The sequence below is a fragment of the Mus musculus genome, chromosome 6, assembly GCF_000001635.26.
Source record: "Mus musculus strain C57BL/6J chromosome 6, GRCm38.p6 C57BL/6J".
Lineage (NCBI taxonomy): Eukaryota > Metazoa > Chordata > Mammalia > Rodentia > Muridae > Mus > Mus musculus.
The window spans coordinates 90300837-90327008 of NC_000072.6; the positions used below are offsets into that span (position 1 = coordinate 90300837).

The following is a 26172-nucleotide window of genomic DNA, read 5'->3' on the forward strand; positions in this document are numbered from 1 at the left end:
TAAGTGATTCTCACACTACCAAGTTTGGCTGCCACTGCAAAGTACAACTGTGGCTGCCACTGGAACGCAGCTTCTGTATGCTAACTCATGGAAAAACAGTTCCTAGAAGATTTCACCTCAATGATGCTTATTTCTTCTTAATCACTGATAATTTCTCAGATTCAGCTAACCAGCATCAATTGTCCCAATATAGCAAAGGTTTCACTTCCATGGTGCCAGTCTCTTGTTAATCACTGCTGAGTCCCCAGACCCAGACACCACAGAGCCTTCACACACATGGCCCAATAGTGTCTTTGCTTCACAAGTCAGGCATCCATCATCTGCACTGTTCTCAACATTCTTATCTTCCAAGTTCTACGGAACAGCCCACTGAGATTGCTGTACTCAATGGTGTTCTAGTCCAAGGTTCCAAAGGCCTTCCACAGTACTCCCCAAAACACATGGTCACATCCCACTCAGGGTACCAACTTCTTAGGGTTGTTATTGATGTGGACTATCCAGAACAACTTACAGTGGTAAGTACCTACTTCCTCCAATAAGCCCCATCATCTATCTCCACTATCCTTCACAGCACCATAAAATCATGAATTCATTAGTGGGTTGACCCTCTGATTATTTCAGAGCCCTTACCATCTAATCACCTCTCAATTATTGTATCTGCCAGCTGGGGACAGCACTTGCAGCATGTGAGCCTTCTGGGAGAGTCTGAACCACCCAGCTGTAAGAAATGTGTTCTCATCTGGCTCTTCCAACTTCGAGTCCAGTCTTTTGTCAACCCCAGCCACTCCAAGGTGGTCCCAGTGAAGAACCAGCAACTTTTGTTCAAACTCTCAGTGCCTTCACCTGGCTTCCCTGCTGTTCACTTTGAGTCACTTGTCTAGGAAACTGGGGTAGGGACTCTTCTGGCCCAGAGGAGAGAAGAAAGAAAGCCTAAATCTAGGCTTAAGGATTTGAGCTGTCTGCTGAGGATTCAGTCTCCTGTACAACCCTGGTTTGGTCACCTGAAACAACCCACTTGCCTACTCTTTGGCATCTCCTGACAGCACTGGCCACATCCTCAGACCTCTCAACCCATCTCATTGCCTGGCTCCTCTGTTTCTATTCTCTCTCCTTATCAAGGTAAGCCCTCTGCAGATCTCCCAGGCTGTGCTGGTAGACCTGCCCTCAGCTTCTGTGAGACATATCAGCAACCACCCTGCCACTGATTGTGACCTCAGAGGCTTCTGACCTCAGAATGGGCCTATGGGCCCTGTTGGTCCAGAGCCATGGAATTATGGTTCCCTTGGTGCCTGGCACTCAGGATCATGGCCAGGATCAACCCTAGTGTAGTCACTTAAGAGTGTGCATACTATGTGCCTCTGCTGGTTTGCTTGCTCCCAGAACACCTTGGGCCTGGGTCTCCCATCTGACTGAGGCTTCTGAGTGTGACAGCTGTGGGGCTACAGCAGCTTTTTCTCTTGCAACTTCCTCTGAAAGAGCTGTTCCTGGGCTTTGTAAACCAAGTCCTAATCACTGTCACACTGGAGATTTAGACTAGGCTATCTGGTAAGCTCCAGCAACCTGCATGGCCCTGAAGGAACAGCCCCAGGCCAGTTAGTGAAGTTAGTTGCTGCTGCAAGGTGGCAGTAGAGATGCCTGGAATGGTGTCATGAGTCACAATGGTCAGCTGCAATCAGCCAGATGACAGGGCCATCACAAAACTGGAAGGCAGACAGCCAGAAGGGGCTCTGCCACATCCTTGTCACTCCAGATTGTAGTATTCTGGAAGACTAGTTTACCATTTTGTCAGGTAGATGCAAACAAAGCAGTTTTCCTTTTGGAGCTCTTTCCCTCTTCCCATGAAAACTGGGCTAATAACAATATTCATCAGTGGGGAGAGTTAAGCAAGCTCACGACTTCCTACTCCTGCTTCTGCTCTGGCAGCCCCCTCTGTGCAGGACACAGCCTAACTCCCTCTGTGATGGACTCAAAAGGCCACAAGAAGCCCTGCCGGCATAAGAAGAAGGAAATCAAGACTTATGAGAGATTTGTCAAGAAGTTTCCTTACAGGTACAAGACGCCTAGACACTTAGGGCTGAGCCCTGTTGCAAGCCCCATATTGCTCCCAGATCCCCAGAACACAGAGTGTTCTGAAGAGCTGTGGCTAGGAGGAGTGACTCTAGTCCATGGGGCACCTGAGGAACCCTGTACTGTGGCCAACAATCTAGCTCTTCCTTCTTCACCTACTGTCCCAGTCCAGGTGAAAAGTACATTTCCTGTAATGCACTGAGTATGGGGCCAAACAGAGAGATCTAGGTGTGAACCCCTGTAGGTGACTGGCAGTTATAGGCACTTAACCACTCAAGCCCCCTTCTAGGTTACCTCATTTGACGGAGCCTAGCACATCATGCCCACCATCTTGTAAGGCCAAGAGCAACTCACTGAAGGACAAACTGCCCTTACAGAAGAATCTGGTGCCAACACGGTCCATCCCCATCCCAGGGTAAGTTCCTGTACTTGGCTGCCTTCGGTGGTCATACACAAACAAATGTGTCTTGTCGACATCACCCCACCCTGAGGGGAAACCTCAGTCGCTTTCAGGAAGGTCCTCATCATCATCAGACATGTGACTACAATGTTCCATCTTAGGATGGAACAGAGGCACAGGGAACAAGAGATTGCACCCGGCTACAGTGCACCTACCACACGGGCATGGTGGACAAGCTGTTCCATCCTGGGGGACTTTCAGGGCCAGGTGGCAAAGGGTGCCCTGGCACTCCAGCCCCACCTCAATGCCTCAGAACCCACAGTTATTGTTCAGTCCCTGTGTATCAGCTCTGGCCAGTCGCCAGTCTGTACCTTTACTCCACAGCACACCCAAAGAGGCAACATGAATGAAAGCACACACACACACACACACACACACACACACACACACACACACACCCTAGCCTTAGTCTCTGGTCTCTTCCCTTCCCTTATCTGGGAATTCAGAGCAAGAATTCTCTGACATCTAAACCAAACCTCCTAACCCATGGGGGATTTGCTGCTGAGGCTGTGGTCAAAGAGCTGCTAAGTCTCTAGACCTCTGTCTCCATTTGGACATACACTGCATTTGAATCTAAGCTGCAAAATGGAAGCAGCTTAGATCCAGGATAGGATGTAGAAATCCAATCTAGCCATGTTAGAGTGAGGGAAGGTGTTGGGGCTGACCCCCACCCCCCTGTACTCTGAACCATGTCTGGACCAAGCCCTAGTAGGGTGTGGCCAAGATCCCAGGCAAAAGGGTATGACCTACCCTTTTAGGTAGGGTATACTATGACCTACCATGGGCAGGAAGTACAGAGACTCAAGGAGAAAACCACACAGTGACAGATGTTTTAGGGAGCATATGATGCTATGGTTCACAGTGAGACCAGCCTAAGAGAACCCCTGGGCAGCATTGAAGCGAGGCACGTGGGAAATTGGTTCTTCCCCAAGCTGGAGGAACAGCCAGGGCTTGGGAGCTAGGAGAGGAATGTGGGGGCTGGGCAGCCTACCACTTTAGAACAGATGAGCAGGGGACAAGTGGGAGGAGCCCCAGCCCCATGAGGTCCTCTAGCTCTAAATCTTTGCCTGCTTCTTGCTGGAAGTCCATCCAAGAAGGCCAATTGTGGAGTCCAGGGCACAGAGAAAGGAGAAGGAGTAAGGTGAAAGAGGTACAGGGACCTTGAAGGAGAAGCCCAAATGTAAGGGACTTCACTTGCAGGTGCCATAGGGGGAAGAGAGCAAGGACCCACCTAGTGAATGTGTGAAGGTGGTCTCAGGTAAGAGGAGCCAGTCTCAGGTGCGAGAGGCCAGCCTCAGATTGAGGACAGTTTCTGGTGGGGAGCTAGGGGCTAGCCTCAGGTGGGTGGTAACCACAGAAGAAGAATTAGCATGACTTAGCTGCCCCAATCAACTGACATAACTCACCTAGAGGATGAACAGAATTAAGATATACCCTAAGCTCTGCCGTGGAGGCCCAAGAAGTAATAGGAATCTGCTGTGTTCAGCTTAGGTTTCTAAGGCTGGAAGAGCAGGTGGCAGGAATAGTGTGTGAAGCCACTTCCTGGGCCTCTGAGTTGGCAGCCATTGGTTACAGAGGCTGTTTACAGGGCTGGGACAGGCCTAGCTGGAGATAGATCTGTCAAGAGTCTTCACAGATATGGCCCTGTCTGCTTTGGCTGGTTGCAACCTGCAGGGTTCCCTGGGTCAGGTGTGGTTCTATATGTCTTCTCTAGGCTCGGCGCTCCGCAAGTCGCATGGCCATTCAGCTTCTACTCACCACCCCCACATCCCCCACTGTGTAACCTCTGGGAACTTAAATTACTGCAGCTCCGTTTCCCCACACAAGATCTTCCCAGGCTGCCTCCTCTGCAGACCCCTGACAACCAGCCCCTCACCAGTGGGATTTCAAAGCCACCTGAGAGCATTCCCTAGAATGCCTGCTTTTCAAGGCTCCTTTCTTAGCCTCATTCTCTCTGCTCCAGACAGCTGCCTCAGAGACATTTGTAAAGGGAGCAGCCTTGTAGACCACTAAAAAACCAGGAGTGGTCCATCCCCCACATGCAAAGACCATACAGCACCAATAAACTTTGCAGGTTCAAATCCCATTTCTGCTTGGATTGGTCAATTTGCTCCTAATTTCTCAACTTTAAAATGGGTATAATTTTTAATCATGAAGCCTTAAAGATTTAAAAGAGCAAATGACATTTCTAGAGCTTTATCCAAATTCATGCACATGTAAATCAAGGTATTGGAACAATAATGGTAGTCATTCTAATAGTTGGAAATAGCAAGAGTGGGGAGCCAACTAAACACCTCTTAGTAGGCATTGCTGATGCTCACAGCTACACCCACACTGTTAGGCAGCTGTTAAAGAAGCAGCTATGTATTGGTATGGAATGATTCACAAAGTATAGTAATATTTTTAAAGCATAGAAGTACCTGAAAAGCTCTCTTGTCGATATTAAAAATGTATATGTGCATGAGTCTGTGCATGTTGCCTGCGAGGGGATATGTTGGCATGTGAGAATCCATGCCAGCAACCCGAGACCATAGCTCTGCCCTACTAGCCAAACTGGCCATTTAGAGGGAGCTTCATTAGTCAGTGCCACATTAGAGGGCATGTGCATGTAACCAGCAGCAGCACCAATAAGCACTGAGGGGTGGCGACACAGCACCTGGAGGTGCCTGGATGTAACACACCTAAGAGTGTGACGTCATAGCTGGTGTTCATTTCATCAAATGGGTTCTATCTGGGACTGTGTGGAAGCTGAGCAGAGCTAGGAAACAAGGTGAGTGGTAAAACAAGGTGGTAAGGAATTAGGTGTGAAGCAGCTGAGCCTTCACTGAACTGTAACAGAGTGAGGGCCAGAATATGCCTAGCAGACAGGGTGGGTGATCACTGGTGTGACCACAGGCCCCAGCCTCTCACTCCAGTTTGGCTAGAAGGGCAGAGCTGTGGTCTCAGGTTGCTGGGAAAGACCCCAAGCCCTGGGCTCTCCATGTCCCTCCAGTGGAGCGAGTGGTAAGCTGGGGCAAAGGATTCTGCCAGCCGACAGCAGCAGTGGCAACTCTTTTCCAGTCAATAGGGGCAAGGGTCCTATACACAGTCCTGTGGTTGCTCACAGACAGGTGCTCTGAGGGCCTCAGACAGGTTCCTATGTCCAGCAGGAGCAAAGGATAGGGGTGACTATGACTGAGCAGGCAAGCCGCAGGGCCCTTCTGCACCCCACAGATGGGGTGTGACTTTGCCTGCTCTGTCTGTCAGCGGCCTGAAGTTCTTTATCTGGATAGAAATCTGAGTGGATGAGGAGAAACCCTCCTGTGCTGGCAACCCCAACCATGAGTGCGTGAGGCCCAGGAGCTAGAGGCAACTCAAACCCTCGGAGCCAGAGCCCTATTGCTTCAGGCTGTGGAATTCAGAGACTAGGGGTTCCCAAGCTCAAGTTGTGAAATCATTTAGCTGACTTTTAACCAGCAGTACTGTGTAATACCCAAAATAAATTCAAGACTACCAAGTGCCTTCCCCCTTTGAAAAAGACTTTCCAAACTGTACTAGCAGGCCAAGTACACAGCCAGATAAGCTGGATGACCAAACAAATATAGAAACATAGTTTTAATAGTCAAAATGATTAAGCTTACAGCTGCCAAAACGAGATTTAACAATTCTCCTACCCTGCCCCACACTAAATTCTGATATAAACCAACCAATGTCTAAAAAGGTTGTTTGCTACACCAATTAAAATAAGGCAAATACCCTAAATCTGCACTTTACAAAGGTATAAAAAGGGTGTTCTTTACAGAGACAAAGTTTGGAGCTGAGATAAAAGGATGGACCATGTAGACACTAGCATATCCGGGGATCCATCCCATAATCAGCTTCCAAATGCTGACACCATTGCATACACTAGCAAGATTATGCTGAAAGGACCCTGATATAGCTGTCTCTTGTCAGAGTATGCCTGGGCCTAGCAAACATAGAAGTGGATGCTCACAGTCGGCTAATGGATGGATCACATGGCCCCCAATGAAGGAGCTAGAGAAAGTACCAAAGAAGCTAAAGGGATCTGCAACCCTATAGGTGGAACAACATTATGAACTAACCAGTACCCCGGAGCTCTTGACTCTAGCTGCATATGCATCAAAAGATGGCCTAGTCGGCCATCACTCGAAAGAGAGGCCCATTGGACACGCAAACTTTATATGCCCCAGTACAGGGGAACGCCAGGGCCATAAAAGGGGAGTGGGTGGGTAGGGGAGAGGGGGTGGGTGGCTATGGGGGACTTTTGGTATAGCATTGCAGATGTAAATGAGCGAAATACCTAATAAAAAAATGGGAAAAAAAAGGGGTGTTCTTTCTTTGTTCTGCGTCTCTCCTCCAGCCTGTGTGCTAAGAGGGGGGTCCCCAACATGTTGGATAAGTAAAATCCTCATGTGTTTTGCAACAATGGCCGTCTCTGTGGTCTTTATGAGTGAGGGTCTCTTGACAAACTTCAACAACTGCACTAGGCAGTTGTAACTCAAGCTTTTGGCAACAGTGAACAGCAGCAACAGCAACAGACAGTAGATACAGGCTACAGCAGCAGACAATGTCTGTGACTGTCACAGCTTCTGAACAGGTACTGGGTGTCAGATTCCTCTGCTCCTACAGTAAATGTGATCTCTGCTCCCCAGGGTTCCCAGCCATTTTTCTTCAGCCACGGCTCTTGGCTCTCTCTCTCTACCGTCCCTTGTCTCCTCTCTACCACTTCTGCTCCCTGTCATTCCTAGCTACTCTCCAGAACTCCAGCTGCTCTCTTGCTGCCACCTTCACCACCACGGGGGTGGGGGCGGGGGGGGGGGCCTGCTGTAGAGGTGACCTAGGTTCCATGGTCACTTTGTTCTGCTTTGCCTGCCACCTTGCATTCTTGTGCCACTTACCAGCAAAGGAAACTGGTTCAGAGACACAGAGAGATGCCTAACATCTGGCAGGTAAATGGCTCAATGAAGTAGAGAAGCCCCCCAAAGTGAAAATGTAACAAAACATATTTATTTAAAAAAACAACAAAAAAAATAAAAGTGAGCTGGAAAAGCTGCCACAGTATTGCATCTTGGCCTTTGCTGACACAGGGGAAGATCCAGCCTCTTGCAAGGCTGAGATCAAAGGTAGATCAGCCAGGTAGATGTGGAGTGGTAGTGCTCACCATCCTGTGACTGCTGGGGTGGCAGGCAGCTCATGTTAACTCCTAAGCAGTAAATGCTGACAAGACCTTAGGCCACACTGAACCAAGCCATGACATTCTGTCTTGTAGCACCATGCCACGGACAGGTTCTACACAGACAAGACTGAGAAATGGCCTCTCAAACCAAACCAAAGAACTACAAACCTGGAGTCCTAGGAAGAAGCCTGACATCTGCAGAGTGGGAGGAAGAGACACACATCAAACTAACAGCAGAAACGGCCTGACAAGGTTATGGTCACCTAAAGCAACCTGTACCCTACCCAGTCGGAATGAGTGTGACCAGTGGCCAGACTCTTGGTCAGGCCCACTGGATAAGGTCTCCAATCCACACAACCAGGTTCGTTCCAGACCTCCTGGTGGCCTCCTGGTCACAGCAGCCACTGGCTCTATTGCACCCAACACCCTTATTGCAGTCGCAGGTAGGAAGGGGCAGAGTAATTGAAGAGCAGAAAGTCCATCTTATAGAGGTTAAAGAGGCGACGCTGGTAGAAGGGGCTGATGTCCTGGAAAAGGCGCCGGGCCTGCTCACGCGTAAGGTCCTTCTCTGGCCTCAGCGGTGGAGCAGGGAAACGTAGCCCAGGCTCACCCACCAGGTCCAGCACGAAGGCAGCATCATCTGCTATCGTCTCAAACTTGCCCACTACATCATAGCGCACTAGGCACGGATGGCACAGCGCGTGTGCGCGCTCCCAGTGTTCGTTGAAGGGCTCATGACGGCGCGTGCGCGGGTCGAGCAGGTAGGCCAGGAACTCGGCGAAGCGCACGTCGTGGCCGCGGGCCAGCGCATCGGGCTGCGCGTGTGGTCGTAGGCGACGCACGATGCGTGTGCCATAGCGCCGCTGGAAGGCCGCGCTGTGTGGCCGCGCCAGCTTGTTGCGGTAGGCTGACGCCAGGCGCTCGAAGGGCTCCCGCACGAAGAGAAAGGTCAGGTAGTCGCGCAGCCGCCAGTTGACCTCAGCCGGCGCAAAGTCGGCCAGCGAGGGCAGCAGGCCAGGCGCATGCGCCTCGTGCGCAGGGATTGCGCTTGGATCCCCACGGCCGCGCAACGCCAGCATCACACGCTTCCAGTTGGTGCAGGCCACCTTAGGCACGTAGCAGTACAGCAGCCGGTGCGCGTCGTCCACCAGCACGTGACGCAGGTCCTCCGGCTGCAGCAGGCGTTGGCGTCGCGTGTGGCGGCTGCAGGCCCGGCGCAGCAGCTCACGCCGCTGCTGGTGCACCTCGGCCATCGCGGAGCGTGGACCCTGCAGGCGACAAGCGATGGTGGTGTTAGAGTATAGCGGGTTCCAGGGAAGGAGGCTGCACAGAGGATATGCACCAAGGGACTCAGGCAGGGGATCCCCGACTGGGAACTGGAAACCCAGAAGTGGCATCAGTCTGCCTGGTCTGGAGGCAGAATCTGGCCTGAAATCAGGAGAAAATGAGTGTAACTGCTGAGGCGGGAAGGATATGAGGAGCCAGATAAACTGGGTACTGTGTGAACAATAGGATTGCAGAAAGTGAGTTATTACAGGACTGGCTAAGCTGGAAAGAGAAGGATGGCCCAGGGGGCTCACGGCACATAACCGCAGACACACATAGACCATGTCCACTGTGGGTTTAATTTCTGCTGCCTCATGTGTCTTCCCTACCTCACCCACTCTAACAAGGAAAACAGAAAGGCTGTGCCCTGGCTATCATTGGGGCATAGCCATCCCTCGGCAACAGCCATTCAGCTACTTGTACGATATTGAGCTTTTATGTGTGAGGTGGTTAAATAAATGTATTGATTCTGTATTAATAAATAGGCATGTTTCTTTGGACCTTGCTTTATTTACCGCCAGCAAAGTTTCTTATTTTATGTGTATGGGTATTTTGTCTGCAGGTATATTTGTGTGCCACGTGAATTCAGTGCCCAGAAGAGGGCACTGGATCCTCTGGAACTGGAATTACTGGTGGGGATGAGCCACCATAGGGGTGCTGGGATTTGAATCTGGGTTCTCTACAAGTGCTCGTAATCCCAATCCATCTCTGCAGCCCTCTACAGCAAATTGTAATCTTAGTTGCTTGGTCAGGAAGCGTGGCTTTTTCCCAGCCCAGCTTTCCTCTGTGAGAAACCAAACTAAACCAAACAAACAAAAAAACAGCCACCAGCATTTATCTGGCACTTCCTGTATACCAGACACAGTATAGCTCTATGAATTAAGTCCTATTAAGAGGACCATGGACATGATCCACTTAGCCTGCCCCAGCCATGAAAAAAAAAAAAAAAAAAAAAAAAAAAAAAACCAGGCTGTGCTTACAAAGTATCCATTCAAGTGTATTCTTCTTCAAATAGGTTCCTCATCTCTAAGATTAGCCCCTGCTGCCATTCCACCTGCATAGATATGAGCCGGAGGAGGTGTAACTACTTCCAGTGCAGGGCCCTGTTAAAGTCTACTAGTTACTCAAAGTGTTAATGATAGTCGTACCACCCTTCTGCTGTTCGTTTTCTCAGAAAATAATCAAAGACTTTGGGGAGTGAGTAATTTGGGTCCCTAATTAGAAGCTGCCAGACTTCCCCTGGCTCTGCTGTGTAAAGGGATAGCAAGCAGATAGCCAAACTCCCCCTATGCCAGCAGGGGCATCCTGAACACGCTACAGACACCTTGAGAAAACTACAAAGACCCCAGCTGCTTCCCCTGGCTCCTGAAGGCACAGCTTCAACCAGGGGTAGGGGAACTGTTTTATTTTCCAGACTTCCGTTATTACAGAGCTGGAAACCCAGCAGCCATTTCTACCTGGGTCGCAGGGAGGGCAAATGTCTATTCTCATCTATTCCTGTGCCCCAGGTCTTTAAATGTTCCCAATCCAAGCCTCTCTGCCTGTGGCATGCTAAAAAACAAATGGCTGTTTGGTACCAGTGCCCCTTCTTGGGCTGTGTGAGCAGAAGGCTGACTGCTTCTCTGTAAGACCCTCTGCACTGTTCTGCTATTGCAGCATTGGGTCCTTCTATAGAGGGTCTTTTCTTGCCTCCTTTCTGTATTGTGGGCTGAGATGATAGCAGGGAGAGGGCAGGAGAGGCAGCTCAGAGGAGGGAGGGCAACTGCTGCACCTGAGCTGAAGGGCAAGGTAGCCAGTTGCCAGGCAGCTAAACTTTGGAGAATGGCCAGGGCAGGAAGAAGGGCAAGGAAAGACCAGAGAGAGGGTGAAGAGCTGGGGTTGAAGAAGGAGAGAAGGATTAGAGTGCCAGAGATGGGGAAAGTGTGTGTCCTGCTTGCTAGAAAGTTATAGAAGGCTGCCAGGTCTTTAGGGCCCATTCTCTCAGACGTAAGCCTAAGCATTTTGATGTTAGCTCATGTGAAGGGTTAAGGAATTCTGACTCTGCACTGACATAGGAGCAGCAGTAGCACTAAAAAACCCATACTTCAGTATATAATATATATACTATAGTATATAGTCTATATACTCAATATAGCCTATAGTCTATATACTATAGTATATGGCCTGAGTAAGGACTATAACACCGTGGGATACCACTTTCTGCCGCTCCCCACTGACTACCCATAGCTCACAGCTGCCAAACATCTAAAAGCAAATGCACATAGAAACTTGTACATGAATGTTCATTATTCCTATTGGGAAAAAGTGGAAACAGCCTAAAAGTCCATCATCTGACAAATCAATAAACAGTATATGGTATATCCATAACAATATTAGTCAGCCATTATGAATGAATGTATGATAAATATGACAACACAGATTGACCTTGAGAGCATTATGCTGGGGGAAAGAAGCCAGGCCTAAAAGGTCAACCATTGTATGATTCCCACCCAGCCCCCCTTTTTTTCCTGACTACATTGTAAAATATGAAAACCACTAAATCAACCATATCAAAAGAGTAAATTTATGTTGAGTTATTTCCGACTATTTTTCAGCTCAGAGGCCACAGCAGAAGCAGAAATGGTGGAGCCCCAGCCCCAGCATGAAATCATGGACACAGGTGGCATGGGAGCATGTGGTGTGTGTCCACATGTACACATGTGTTTTTGAAGCCCTTAAAAGAATTCTGCAGAAGTCTAGGATTAATTAAGTGGCTTGACATTTGTGTTTTATGAGGGAGGGAATAAAACAAAATTTCAGAAAGGATGGGTAGAGGGGCACCTTTTCCCTCAACAGGTGACAGAGCCCAGAACCCACGGGCTGTGACAGGCATTAGAGCTGGAGGAAGAGGGATGGTGATGTCTTGAGGGGTCCTGTGTTGTGGGGAGCCGCCCTCACATTCGCTGTTGCAAGATGGCGCTGACATCCTGTGTTCTAAGTGGTAAACAAATAATCTGCACATGTGCCAAGGGTAGTTTTCCACCCCATGTGCTCTGCCTTCCCCATGATGACAACTCGGCCGATGGGCTGCAGCCAATCAAGGAGTAATACGTCCTAGGCGGAGAATAATTCTCCTGAAAAAGGGACGGGGTTTCGCCTTTCTCTTGCTTGCTCTCTTGCTCTTGCTCTCTTGCGCTCTGGCTCCTAAAGATGTAAGCAATAGAGCTCTTGCGCTCTTGCTCTCTGGCTCCTGAAGATGTAAGCAATAAAGCTTTTGCCGCAGAAGATTCCGGTTTGTTGCGTTCTTCCTGGCCAGTCGCGAGAACGCGTGTAAGAGTTGGTGCTGAAACCCGAGACGAGAAAACCCGGGACGAGAAATCCTGGGATGAGAAAACCCGGGACGGTTACCATCACCAGCACAAGGAAGATCCCTCATTCTGGAACCAGAACTGCGGGTCATGGTAATGAAGTGTTCCCGTAAAACAGACTGTTGAGAAGGATCCAGCCTGGATTCAGAACTCCTCAGCTGGGGAACGGTGGTAATGAAGTGTTCCCGTAAAACAGACTGTTGAGAAGGATTCAACTGCGTGAATTCAGAACTCTTCAGCTGGGGAACGGTGGTAATGAAGTGTTCCCGCAACATAGACTGTTGAGAAGGATTCAACTGCGTGAATTCAGAACTCTTCAGCTGGGGAACAGGGTACCCGTAAGTATAGCTTTACAAGGTAAGTCTGGTCTTGAACTTTCTAACGAAATTCAAGACAGTCTATCAGAAGTAAAGTGGGAAATAGCTTTACAAGGTAAGTCTGGTCTTGAACTTTCTAACGAAATTCAAGACAGTCTATCAGAAGTAAAGTGGGAAATAGCTTTACAAGGTATGTTTGGCCTTGAACTTTCTCTAGTGTTAGGAGCCTTTTTGTTCCTTTTCACATGTTATCAAGCGGTTAAGGCAGGGCTGAAAATTCTGGATGAAATTCAGGGCAATCTATCAGAAGTAAAGCAAGGAGAGAGAGTAGGAGCAAAGAGGAAATATGGTACACAAAATAAGTATACAGGCCTTTCCACGGGTCTTGAACCTGAGGAAAAGTTTAGGTCAGAATACCTGGGGAGAGATTAGAAGGAAGGAGAAGGAAAAAGAAAAGAAAAAAGATCAATCAGCGGAGGTCTCTAGGAGAAGGAGCCTATACCCATCACTAGATGAGCTCAAGGAGCCAGTTCTTAGTAGTTCTGAATCAGATGAAAAGGCTATTAGGGCCTGGAAGGCGCTCTCCCGAGCAGGTGAAGCCACTGGACAACTAACAAAGATCGTCCAGGGACCTCAGGAGTCATTCTCAGATTTTGTGGCCAGAATGACAGAGGCAGCAGAGCGTATTTTTGGAGATTCAGAGCAAGCCGCACCTCTGGTAGAATAGCTTATTTATGAGCAAGCCACGCAGGAATGCAGAGCGGCCATAGCCCCAAGAAAGAACAAAGGTTTACAAGACTGGCTCAGGGTTTGTCGGGAGCTTGGGGGACCTCTCACCAATGCAGGCTTAGCGGCCGCCATCCTCCAATCCCAAAAATGCTCCATGGGCAGAAATTAATCAATGCATAGATCTTGTCCAGAAACAACTAGATGTATTATGGCAAATAGCTCAGCTGGGATGTGAACAAAAGTTTCTGGGATTGTCCGTTAAATTTACTAGGGCAGCTAATTTGTCAAAAAGTCTTTCTCAGTATATGTTACAGAATTGGACGGCTGAATTTGAACAGACCCTTCGGGAATTGAGACTTGCCATCATTTAGGTCAACTCCACGCGCTTGGACCTGTCCCTGACCAAAGGATTACCCAATTGGATCTCCTCAGCATTTTCCTTCTTTAAAGAATGGGTGGGATTGATATTATTTGGAGATACACTTTGCTGTGGATTAGTGTTGCTTCTCTGGTTGGTCTGTAAGCTTAAGGCCCAAACTAGGAGAGACAAGGTGGTTATTGCCCAGGCGCTTGCAGCACTAGAACATGGTGCTTCCCCTGATATATGGTTATCTATGCTTAAGCAATAGGTCGCTGGCCATTCAGCTCTTGCACCCCACGAGGCTAGTCTCATTGCACGGAATAGAGTGAGTGTGCTTCAGCAGCCCGAGAGAGTTGCACGGCTAAGCACTGCAGTAGAAAGGCTCTGCGGCATATATGAGCCTATTCTAGGGAGACATGTCATCTTTCAAGAAGGTTGAGTGTCCAAGTGTCCTTCTCCCCAGGTAAAACGACACGGGACCAGACCAGGACCCCTCTGGGTGATAAGCCTGGAAGGAGGTTATGTGTACGGCTCCTTTACCTGCACACTGGGGATTTGACCTCTATCTCCACTCTCATTAATATGGGTGGCCTATTGCTCTTATTAAAAGAAAAGGGGGATCTGTGGGGAGCCGCCCTCACATTCGCTGTTGCAAGATGGCGCTGACATCCTGTGTTCTAAGTGGTAAACAAATAATCTGCGCATGTGCCAAGGGTAGTTTTCCACCCCATGTGCTCTGCCTTCCCCATGACGACAACTCGGCCGATGGGCTGCAGCCAATCAAGGAGTAATACGTCCTAGGCGGAGAATAATTCTCCTGAAAAAGGGACGGGGTTTCGCCTTTCTCTTGCTTGCTCTCTTGCTCTTGCTCTCTTGCGCTCTGGCTCCTAAAGATGTAAGCAATAGAGCTCTTGCGCTCTTGCTCTCTGGCTCCTGAAGATGTAAGCAATAAAGCTTTTGCCGCAGAAGATTCCGGTTTGTTGCGTTCTTCCTGGCCGGTCGCGAGAACACGTGTAAGACTGTGTCAGTCATTCTGCATGAGTTAATTCAAAGGAGGGCTAAGCAGAGAGATGAACAAGCAGAGACACACAGCCTGAATGCCAGAAAGTGACATTTTAGAAGAGTTAAAATGTACATGCCTAGAACTTGCCTGGAAGCCCACACAAGGACTCACCCCCATTTGGAGAGGAAAAGGGCCTGTATGAGGAGACTTGTGCTTCACTGAAGTTCCTTATCACCATGCCAAGTTCAGCCACAGGGTCTGTGGGATCTTACCATGAGGAGTGGCTTTGGAAGCCTAGCTATACCCAGAGCCCCACAGGCCAGGCTGGCCTTAACCTCCTTAAAGCCCAGCACATCCTTGTGGAGGAATGCCAGCCACTCCTTACCTCACGCCCCTCTTCATCAGCTGACCCACAGTGTTGGGAGCCATGCCTAACCTCAGAAGAACCAGCCATGTAGCCTTGTATCGTCACAGAAGACATGAGTGTAGGGTATGTGGCCTGGCTCTGAGCCGAGATGTGGGGAAGTTGGCTCCTGGGAAAGGCTGTTCCTTTGGATACAAAGCAAGATGGCATAGGGCGGGAGGACCTAAATCTTTATCCACCCACCCCGTCCTGCAATCCTCTTTGGTGAGGATGGCAGTCATCTTGCAGTTGTGAGGCTACAAATCTGTAGCAGAAATAACACCCAGGATGACAGGGGACAGTGTGCCATTGCTGTTCCATGAGCTGCTGGCCTTTTTGTCAACAGCGCTACTGTTCTAAAACAGGCATCACTACCTCATGCAAATGCAAAACCCAGGCTGGAGAGAAGTGAGTTGCCTGAGGTCATGCCATTTTTGTGGAGAGGCTGGCTGTTAAACTTAGGGCCCCTGGGACTCCACAGTTGGTGCCACATCCTACATGACAGCCCATGTTCCTCCCACTTAGCTTCCCAGCTGCCCAGCTGACTCGAGGTTTTATAAGCTCCATGACTTCTGCAGGATCCTCAGCCCCTTGCTTCAGCCTCCCATCTATTGCTGCTATTTCTCCAGTGGCAATGTAGGTGGCCTCTAAGAATTGGACTTCAATCATTCCTGGATGCTGGGACTGTGAGGATCTGTCTGCCCGTCTGAAGGCTGCAGAGCTAGTGGAATCTGGGAACCCCTGAGAGTCTGTTCTCCCCCTCTCCTGATCATTGTGCAGCCAGGGGTTAGCCAGACAGCATCTTTGGACCAAGACTTCCTTATCTGCAACCCTGGGGTGTGGCTAGGTTCAGCAAACATCCCTATGCAGCCCCACCATTGCCCACAGAGCAGTCCAAGAGAATCTTCTGACCCTGCTGCTCCCGCTTAAAATCCTCCATGGCTCCCCATTGCCCTTGCCACAGTTTGGGCCCTGTGGCATGCTGCCTGCTTTCCAGGCACACTGCAGACAACCTCTCTGCCCACCTTGCTACCAGGCTGTTGGCCTGGCCGTTTCCTGTGGCGCTTGCTTTTCACAGTACAAGCCCCATTCTCAGGGAGCAGTCTCTCCCTATTTCTACCCAGAATCCCCTTGGAGAGTTCCTTGTAATCCCCACTGCTCCCTCAGAGCACAATTCAGTTTCATGTAAGTGTAAGAGCTGGTCAGACTATTCCGTACCTGGCTGTCCTGTCTGCTCTGTGAGGGTAGGTCCAGCTGTTTGCCACTAAATCTCAGCACAAGTGAATGGCTTACATACAGTAGGTGCTCAATGCATGCTATCTATGTGTTCCTTTGGCTGTGGGCCAGGGTGTGATCTCCTAGTGACATTCAGTTGGTCCTACTTGCATGATGTTAGGCTTCTTTTCTTTCTTTTCCTTTCTTTCTCTCTCTCTCTCTTTCTCTCTTTCTTTCTTTCTTTCTTTCTTGTGGCATTCAGAAGAAATTGCTGCTAGTTTTGATAACAGACATTTTCCTGGGCTGGGGTGACATTGTGTGTAGATCCCTCTCCGTAGGAGGAGATGACAATAAATTCAGCTGATGCACACCACCTCTAGGGGAGCTGGTTTATCTATGGTGTGCTGTACAGCCAAGTGGCTGAGCATCAAGGCTCCCAGATGTTAGGAGTGTTTTGACTTAACAATATTGAAGCATGCTGGGTTCCTTTGGAGCCAACCCCATCCATCCTGAGCCAAAGAGTGTTTGTACTGTGTGTGTGTGTGTGTGTGTGTGAGAGAGAGAGAGAGAGAGAGAGAGAGAGAGAGAGAGAGAGAACATCTGTGTGCAGTCCCAGTAGGGCCATTTGCTCCATCTTCTTGGAGATGGGGCCGGCTTCCTCTGAACATTCATTTGTTGTACCACATATTAAAATTTGGGAACTTAATGACCATCTACTTAAACTCCTGGGACAGGCATAGGTTAATGAGCATTTGTTTCTTGCCCTGGAACAGGCATGGCTTTATGACCATCTGTTCACTGGTGCCCTGGGACAGGCATGGTGATGTGTTACCTCCCTGTATCTGCAATACATAGCATAGGACAATCACAGGCCTCAGTTGTGGTGGGAGAGATTATAAGGGGGGAAATTGGTCTTTCAGGCTGGACAGGAAGCCCTGAGGCCCATACTGGACAAAGCAGGTATCCAGGTTACTGTGGCCTCCTATCTAGGATATAAGAGGGCATTCCAGCCACTTACCTGGTCCAGGTCACGCAACAGCTGTAGGGGACTCTTCCTCACTCCACCGAACCAGCTGGAGCCCAGAGCTTTATTTTCAAATGCTGAAGAGCATAAGGAGAAAGAGATCACTGCTGGCTCGAGACAAGGTGTGGTTTGGCAGCACACCTGGGACCTAGTTAACCCACTTAATGTGACTCCGTTTTCCTCCAGTGTCTTCTTTTCCTCCTGGGTATTTGATAGGTGATTGTCACTGGTAGAACAGTGTCCTTGGGGTCATTCTCACCTCATGCCCTACACTCCACCACTGAAGTGTGGCAAGTACAGGGGACAAGAGGAAAGGAGCTACCTGCCCTGTGGAAAGAGCACCCAGGCCCATCTGTTTCTGTTCACCCTGTCTCAGGCCCTGCTTCCTTAGGGCCCTGAGGAGCTCACAGGCCTGATGGCTGTCCAGCCCCTAGGTCTGTGTTGTGAGCATCCAGAAAGGGCTGGCTGATGCCGCAGCCAGGCTGCAGGCTGTCAGAGTGAGGTCACCAGGCTGGATGAGGCCCTGTGAAAGGCCCTGGAAGCCTATGAGTCCTTTTGACAGAACAACACCTTTATCAGAGAATGAGCCTTCAGGAGAGGGGACAGTGCTAATACAGGAACTGGCATCAGGGTTGCAACATGCAAGTCTCTCAACACCAGGGGAGAATGTGTCATCACTATTCTCCAGGTTAGAGATATCACTCAAGGCCACCCATGAAGGGGTCTTCTTAGAGCCTCAGCAAGAACTACAGGGCCCTGGTTCCCTCTAGGTCTGTGGGCAGGGTTAGAGAGAGGTCTGGAAGGATCACATCAGAGCAATCTTACCTCCAGGCCTTCGCAGAGGCTACTGTTCTAGAAACCGCTCCTTGCCCAAGGCCTTTAGTTTTCTGGCCAGACCACAGCTGCCTAAGAGTGGGTTCCATAACAGATGCCAAGGGCCAGTGGGTGGAAGACAGACACCAGGGGTCCCAGAATAGCTGTGGTTACAGATTACAGGGCTAGGCTATCTCCACCCTACCAGTGAAGAATCAAGGCACCAGGTCTGGCAGCAAGTTCAGGCAGACTATAGAAGGAATGGTGTGTGGGTGTGTGTATGGGTGTGTGTATACATTGATCAGAAAGGGTTGCCCTTACAGTCCATGGGTCCTCTAAGGACCACTGACACTAGCTCCAAATAAGTCCCCAGCACCTTCACCCCCAGCCTTGCTTGACTTGCTCTCAGCTGTACTCCCTCCCCTCTGCCAAGACACACAGAACAGAATGGAGAGACAGCAGCTTTGTTTAGCCAGGGAGGATCCAGGGCAGAACTAAGACTCCTCCTAACCCAGTGGTTCTCAGCCTGGGGGGGGGGGTGTCAAACGGCCATTTCACAGGGGTTGCCTAAGACCATCTGTGCATCAGATATGCACATTATGGTTGATAACAGTTGCAAAATTACAGTTATGTAGTAATGAATATAATATTATGGGTTGGGGATCACCACAACATGAGGAACTGTATTAAAGGGTCACAGCATGAGGAAAGTTGAGAAGCACTGGTTAGGGCCTAACCCCAAGCAGCTGAGCAGCAGCAGGGAAGCTAAAAACCACCCCACCTTCGAGAAGGGAGAGAGAAGGGGAAGGAACAGAGGAAGGACTGGAGTGCCAATAAAGAAGATAGATGGGAACAGCCTTGGCGTGCAGCTGGGAGAGCGTAGTGTGGAGGCAGAGAGCCTGGGAGCAACTGTGCTTTGGAAGGAGACCAGAGCAGGCCTGTAGGATGGGAAGCAGGCCTGGGACAAGCAGGAATATGCAGACTGTCCAGGCAGGCTGCTTTCCTTGGCCCAAGACACCAACGGGAGGAGCACCAGAACTTCTGGTGCCCAGCCTTACGTAGACTCAGTGCCTACGCAGATGGAAGGAAATCCTGGATAAGTTTCCATGGGCCACAGCAGAGGGCTTTACTGATGCTCCTGTGGCAGCACATGGAGCGACTGTTGTTGTCTGGGGCAGGTGACACTGGACACTGTGGCACTGTGCTGTGTGACACTATGTTCTCCTGTTGGGTGGACACTCACTTTCCCAGTTGCTAGATAGGGCAACTGACAGTCAAGAGGCCAAACTACTCAAGTCTGACTGGGTCCAAAGAAAGGGTACATCTCAGATTCCAGGGTCTGCACTGCTAAAGACAGGCTTCCCCTTTCGGGCTCCTGCTCATCATCCACAAGGCCCCCAAGCTCTGCTTTACTAAGGAGGAAGTGCTAGCCATGCTGGGGAGGGGCAGGACACAAGGTCACAGAGGGTGAGTGACCGCAGGACACACCCTTGTGCTGAAACCCCCCAGAAAACTCCAAGAAAGCTGACCTCGGTCAGTCCTCAGCCTACACTTCCAGCAAGGAGCGCCATACCCCAGGCAGGGGAGGGCAGGTTGCTTTGGGGGATGGGGCGTGGATGGGTGAGTCTAGCCCAGGGCACATTGCAACAGCCACAGCTTGGTTAATAAGTTCTCACTGCCCTGTTGCAAGACAAACCAACAGAAACACCAGCAGGAGCTAGGTCAGAGCCTCAGGTGTGCTGGCCCCACTCGGAACCCCCAAAAGGGCTTTTGGGGAGCCCTGCCATTCAGTGTCCTGGGCATCCTTTCCTGTGGTTACCCTGAAGGGAGAGTGGAACATATTAGACAAGCTTTTCACAGGAAGAAAGGCCAATCTGCCTCTTTCCAGTTATCTTTAAACTATTCACAGTCTTTGACAAGCCAGCTGCTGTGAGAGAATCCCTAACTGACCAGCCATCACCAGATCCGCATTACACCAGCCCAGCATTGTGCATCACCCACAGGCCTCCTACTCCTCCAATGGGCATATGTCCACATGGGTTCAAACCCCTTTCTTAGTACTTACTGTTCTCTGTCCTAATTTGCTTTCAGTTGCTGTGATAAAGTACCATGACCAAAAGCCATGTGGGGAGGAAAAGGTTTATTTCATCACAGGACGCAGTCCATCAGTGGGGAAAGTCACTCAAGGCAGGCAACTAGGGTAAGCGACTAAAGTAGAGACCATGACGGGACACTATTTACTGGTTTGCTCAGCATCCTTTTTTATACAAAAAGGATCCTTTTTATACACCAGGCCCACCTGCCCAGGTGTGGCACTGCCCACAATGGCCTGAGCTCTCCAACAGCAGTCATTAATCACAAAAATGTCCCTACAGACTTGCCTACAGGCCAATCTGATGGCGACACGGTCTCAACCGAGGTTTTCTCTTCCCAGATGACCACTAGCTTGTGTCAAGTTTATAACAAGTAACCAGCCCATTCAGTTTCCCATCTAGTCAACTTCTGAGTGTCTTTCAAAGTCTGTCCCAAATATCTTTGCTTTGTATAATAGAAAAAAATAAGCCCAATCATCATTCCAGGGAAGGATGACAACAGAGCAAAGGAGTTCAAACAGACCCTAGGGGCAGCAGTGGAGCTGCCACAGAGACCCTGTGGTGAGGCTGCAGTGCAGGGCAGCTGTCCCATCTCCCCCAGTGTGCTCCCTCCCCTGACTCTGAGCTCTAAGACTCAAATCCTGACCTAAAACTTCTTGGCTTAAGAAAGTGGCTTCTTTTCCCTTGATGACATGTGCCTCCCTGCTCCTACTGGAACTGACTGACCTGCCAGAGACCGTTTCTCCAAGGACTCTGAGTCTCCTGAGCTCTGGAGTCCAGCTGGGCCTGGTGGGTCTCTTGGGAGCTCTATCGCAGCAGCCACACCCCCTCCTTTTGCTAACCAGTCTGGCATTTAGGCCAAGGGGTTCTGAGACTCCTGTGCTTAACAGATCAGATCACCCCACCCCCACCCACCCCCTCAGGGCGTGTCTAAGAGCAGATGGCATGAGACCTGTGGTTTTAGTGTCAAAATGCAACTCTTCGAGGTGAGACATATGTAAGTTCTCCAGCTCCCATACAGAGACTATGTGGCCACCAGGCTCAGCAAACATAGAGCTGTGCAGCAGGGAAGCCCAGACAGACCAAAGGAGCAAGGGGGCCCATACTAGTGACAGAGGTGTCTAAGGCAGCTGTCTCACTCTACCATGCTGACCCTAGGCTGAGTCAGTGCTGTTAGCAGATCCTGGGCAGCGAGACTAGAATGGGCTCCCCACTAGAAAGAGACCAATGAGATCCCTGGAGCAGCTGGAACCCAGACATAACCTGTAACCCCTCAGTGTTCCATTTGCCCAGCAGATGGTGGCAGTGACACCTCATTCCCAGGAGCAGGAAGGGACAAGGCCTGTCTTAGACTTTCAGCTGAGGTATGTATGACATTGGGATTCTCCTGGGCCCTGAGCTCTCCTTGACCCACAAATCTTTCCCATAATCCCCTTCTGGCTGAGACTTGACTGCAAAAACAGAGGCATGTCCCCTTGAGACCTGGCACAGTGAGATCCTACCCCTGCATCAAGACCAGACCTTCCCCCTGTCTCCCAGCCAGCGCCTACCATAAGCACACATTTCTCCCTGCAAGGTGGGTGGAGAGCTAGCTTTAGATGAACTTGGGCTCTTGCTGGCTGTGATGGTTTGTATATCCTTGGACCGGGGAGTGGCACCATCTGAAGGTGTGGCCTTGTTGGAATAGGTGTGACCTGGTTGGAATGGGTGTGTCACTGTGGGTGTGTGTATAAGATCCTCACCCTAGTTGCCTGGAAGTCAGTCTTCCACTAGCAGCCTTTGGATGAAGACATAGAACTCTCAGCTGCTCCTGTGCCATGCCTGCCTGGATACTGCCATGCTCCCACCTTGATGATAATGGACTGAACCTCTGAACCTGTAAGCCAGCCCCAATTAAATGTTGTTTTTTATAAGACTTGCCTTGGTCATGGTGTCTGTTCACAGCAGTAAAACCCTAACTAAGACACTGGCCCAAGACTGAAAAGTTGGTGGCTGGAAACCTACTACGGAAGAGTGCGAGCATCTAGAGGAGCAGCTCTCAACCTTCCTAATGCTGAGACCCTTTAATACAGTTCCTCACGTTGTGGTGATCTAACCATAAAATTATTTTCATTGCTACTTTATAACTGTAATCTTGCTGCTGTTGTAAATTGTAATGTAAATATCTGTGTTTTCCAGCGATCTTAGGATACTCCTATGAAAGGGGTGGTTCAACTCCCAAATGGGTCACCACCCACAAATTGAGAACTTCAGATCTAGAGACTGGGAGGTGAGGCGTAGAAACTGAGGAAGCTCAAGAGACCCATCTCAGACCAGGGGGAATAAAGCTAGGGTCAGTGAGGACTTCCCAGGGAAGACAGCATGAGACCAGCCTGGGGATGGCAGGTGTAAATATCAGCCCTACCCGAGCGAAGCTGGTAAGGGGAGAGCACGCAGCCCTTTCTCTAACCGTGCTTGCACTTTCCCTCCCCTGCTCCCGTTCACACCCCTTACCCCTAGCTTCCCTAGGAGAGGAGGGGTCCCAGGGCTACGATTGCTTTTCTTCCCAAACCTGGCTGGAGGAGGTGGCAGGAGAGATGTGTCCCAAAAGGCATGAAGACATCCTCATGGCCACCCAGGCACATGCCTCTCTGCAGACACACCCCAGGGCCAGACTATCCACTCATACCCCAAAACAGTGTTTGGGCCCTGAGGGACCTGAGCCATTGTGGCCCAGGAATGGGTAAACATTTGTCTACAATGAATGACAGGGTGGACAGAGACTGTGGCATCAGCAGACACTGCGACCACACCCAGACCGTGCCAAGGGACATGTTAGACATGAGAAAGCACCTATACAGAAGTAGCCATTCACCTACAGGTCTTCAGTAAGGAGAAGGCTCCCTTCCGGGGGGGGGGGCTTGCAGGGGTGCCCTGGCACAGCCACTTACATCTGGTCATGCAGAGCTTGTTAATTGGCAGAGTGAGTAGACACAGGCATGGTGACTACTCCTGAGGCCTTCCCAGTTCTGTTCACCTGGCATCCTTCCCAGGGGTCCCTAAGGACGAAGCCAGTGTGATGCACGGGCTGGGGGCCAAGCACTGTCTACTGTAACATTCAAACTCACCCTCCTAAAATCCCTGTAAGCATGGAGTCAGAACCTATTCCATAGATGAGACTGTTAAGGCCCTGGGAGGGGACAGATAATAGGTTAAGCTTGCTGAGTGACCTCTGATCTACAAGCCTGCTGGTCATTGAGGTCCTCCATGGATCAGTACCATTCTGAAAACAGTTTTCCCTTGTCCTGAGTCACTCTCAGCTAATGACCCTGTCCACCCTTGAGTAAAAACCTGTCTGGAAGTGAGCAGACCCCATACACACAGACTAAGGATGGACAAACCGTCAGAAAAGTAGCCCACTGCCCAGGTACCTCTAAGCCACTCCACACCTGACCTCTGCCCTCAGCTTGGTCTGTAAAGTGAGTTATCTGCCAGAGGATCAGAGGAGACCTAGGTTCATTCAGAGTGAAACTGACCACATGCCTGGTGGAAACTGGTACTAGCAGGTCGTGATCCCTGAAACGCCAGGCCAGCATAGACCTGTGCAGTTCTTCTGTGGATGTATAGACTCAGCAGGATCTCAGATTAAGACAGGCATCCAGGCCAGAGAGCAAACTGACTTCTCAAGGCTCAGAGAGTAGGGCAAATGTAACAAACGCATCTCTAGATTGACCAAAAGTTCCCACCAGCAGCTCTACAGGGAGTCAGACAGTGGTCATCTCGCCAGCGACAAGAAAAGAAGTTCCATGCGGGAATGGAAGGAACCTGTCTTCCACTGGCGATGCCCCAGCCCCAAACAACAGGCAGGTGCCAGGTGGCTCTCTAGCTGAGGAAACAACGCAGAGCCCCGGGCCCGCGCACTCACCGGGACGCAGGGCGCACAGGAGCAGGAGTGCAGCACCCAGACTTGCCACCACCGGCAAGGGCCGCCTGCAACAGGAGCGTCTTCCCATGCTGTGCCTGGCACGCGTGGCAGGCGACAGTCATCCGGTGCGTTCTCCTTCCTACTGTGCGGCGGAGGTCCAGGACACGCCCAGTTCTGCCCTTAGTTTAGGGCCCGCCCAGAAGCAGCGTCCAGTGCTCCAGGCTAGAGATAGACGCGCCTGACTGACTTAATGGGTAAAGCTGTAACCCTAGGCCAATGAAAGCAGTATCTATCCCTGATACTAGTCATTAAACCAGGATTCCCTACTTTACACTGATGGGAATTGGTAGTGGAGAAACTCTCAGATATGGGTGTCCCGGGCCCAAGTGCTCTACTGGCGGAGCTAGAAGCTGCAGCTGAGGTCCTGGGAGCCAAAGCTTTGGTCAGAAACGGACTCCAGAAGCTCAGGTTGGACACTCATTGCCCTAGGCTTTAACCCCTAGTACAGGGCAGCTACTGGAAGCCTAGGAATGACAGCTCTGGTCCCCAAGCTTTCGGACTCTTGACCCTCAGTACTGGCAAATGTCACAGCTTGTAAGTCCAAGGGTCCTGGGACCCCCTGCCATTAAGGCTCAGTAGCTTCTCCTCCCAGCCTGCCTTCTCCAGTCTTAACCCTTGGCAATTTCTTGTCTCTTCTTTACTTCCCCTGGCCTTGCCTATGGAACTTCTGCTCTCACAGCAGCCCCTCAGTTCCCTCTCTGGGGAAGACCACTTTGAAGAAACTCTCCACGTGGACCACACAAGTGATCACAAGCTGATTCTGAATGGAAGTGTGTGCACCAGTCAGGACACGGCCCTTCCTGAAAACTAAGGACTGGATTTGCATCAGTCATAGCGCAGGGAGCCAGGAAAAAGACTCCCCCTCATCGTGAGTAAAAATGCCCCAGAGTCATGTTAATTCCCCCAAGGCTGATGATGGGCAGAAAGTCCTGCATCCTGCACAAACTGTTTGAAACAGCAGTGACTGAGACCAGGAGTCCGGAGCTTCGAGATCCAGCAGCTGAAATCAGAAACTCAGCTTCCCAAGGTGCTCAAGGAGAGTTCAAAGCAGCCAGAAACCATGAGGACAGTAGTAAGGTTAGATAAAGCTGAAAGCCTCACTGCCGAGGAAGGCTCTAAGTGTCAGGATCACAAATCTTCCAGGACCCAGCAACTTAGCTTATGTAAAGGAAAAAAAAATAGCATGTGGTTTAAACCCAGCTCTTGGGAGGCAGAGGCAGGCCAATCTCTGTGAGTTCGAGGACAGCCTAATCTACAAATCCAGGACTATTAAACAGAAAAACCCTGTCTCAAAAAAAAATCAATCAATCAACCACCCAATAAAAAGTAAAAGATAATATTGAAGGGGTACTTTGTAATAGAGGCCTTTTTATAGCTGTCTTCACAGTGCCCAGTGTCCTAGGAGCCCACAGTGACTTTTCAGGTAGGAAGGGAGGTGGTCTGCACCACAGTGCAGGACAGCAGCCAGAGGTGTGTGGGGCAGAGAATACGTGAGGGAACCCATCTCTGGCCTGGTTCTACCTGCTACAGTTTGCTCTGGGTGCCATCACCCACTCAAGACCCAGTCAAGTAGAGAAATGGAAAGAGCAGGCCTTCTACAGCATTTCTTAATGGCAGGGCCAAACAGCTAGGCTGAACACAAGCCCAAGGGACCTGTGGATGTCAGTCCTTCCCCCATCCCAGGATCAGTTATAAATGTTTCTTCCTTCCCCCAAGCTCACACTGTAGCATGCTTTCTTATGTGTCGAGTCCCATTTGAATCCCAGTTCATGCAGGCATTGTCCAGCCTGAAGGAGAAGTGAGAGATCTCAGGCATGTCTTTCCTGGGCACTAGATCTGTTGTACTTGGTCATGTCACCCACAGCTGCTGCAGG

General features: G+C 50.2%; 2 protein-coding genes across 3 annotated transcripts; one reads left to right on the plus strand and one right to left on the minus strand.

Moving 5' to 3' along the window:
- The first annotated feature begins 382 nt into the window (after nucleotides 1-382).
- On the plus strand, nucleotides 383-4612 carry BC048671 (cDNA sequence BC048671). Of its 2 annotated transcripts, NM_177738.3 has the most exons (5): nucleotides 383-515; nucleotides 665-1119; nucleotides 1924-2049; nucleotides 2357-2482; nucleotides 4242-4612. In NM_177738.3, the coding sequence occupies exons 3-5, from the start codon at nucleotides 1961-1963 to the stop codon at nucleotides 4438-4440; spliced, it is 414 nt and encodes a 137-aa protein (NP_808406.1). In that variant the 5' UTR covers nucleotides 383-515; nucleotides 665-1119; nucleotides 1924-1960; the 3' UTR covers nucleotides 4441-4612. The 2 variants fall into 2 exon arrangements, with proteins under 2 accessions (NP_808406.1, NP_001345227.1); NM_001358298.1 differs by lacking the exons at nucleotides 383-515; nucleotides 665-1119 and adding an exon at nucleotides 1276-1545.
- Nucleotides 4613-7514: 2902 nt separating this feature from the next.
- Nucleotides 7515-24349, minus strand: Chst13 (carbohydrate sulfotransferase 13). The gene is made up of 3 exons (NM_027928.1): nucleotides 24239-24349; nucleotides 17423-17505; nucleotides 7515-8971 (listed from the first exon to the last, which is right to left on the minus strand). Exons 1-3 carry the CDS (start codon nucleotides 24324-24326, stop codon nucleotides 8132-8134), a joined length of 1011 nt encoding a protein of 336 aa, NP_082204.1. The 5' UTR covers nucleotides 24327-24349; the 3' UTR covers nucleotides 7515-8131.
- Between the last annotated feature and the right edge of the window lie 1823 nt (nucleotides 24350-26172).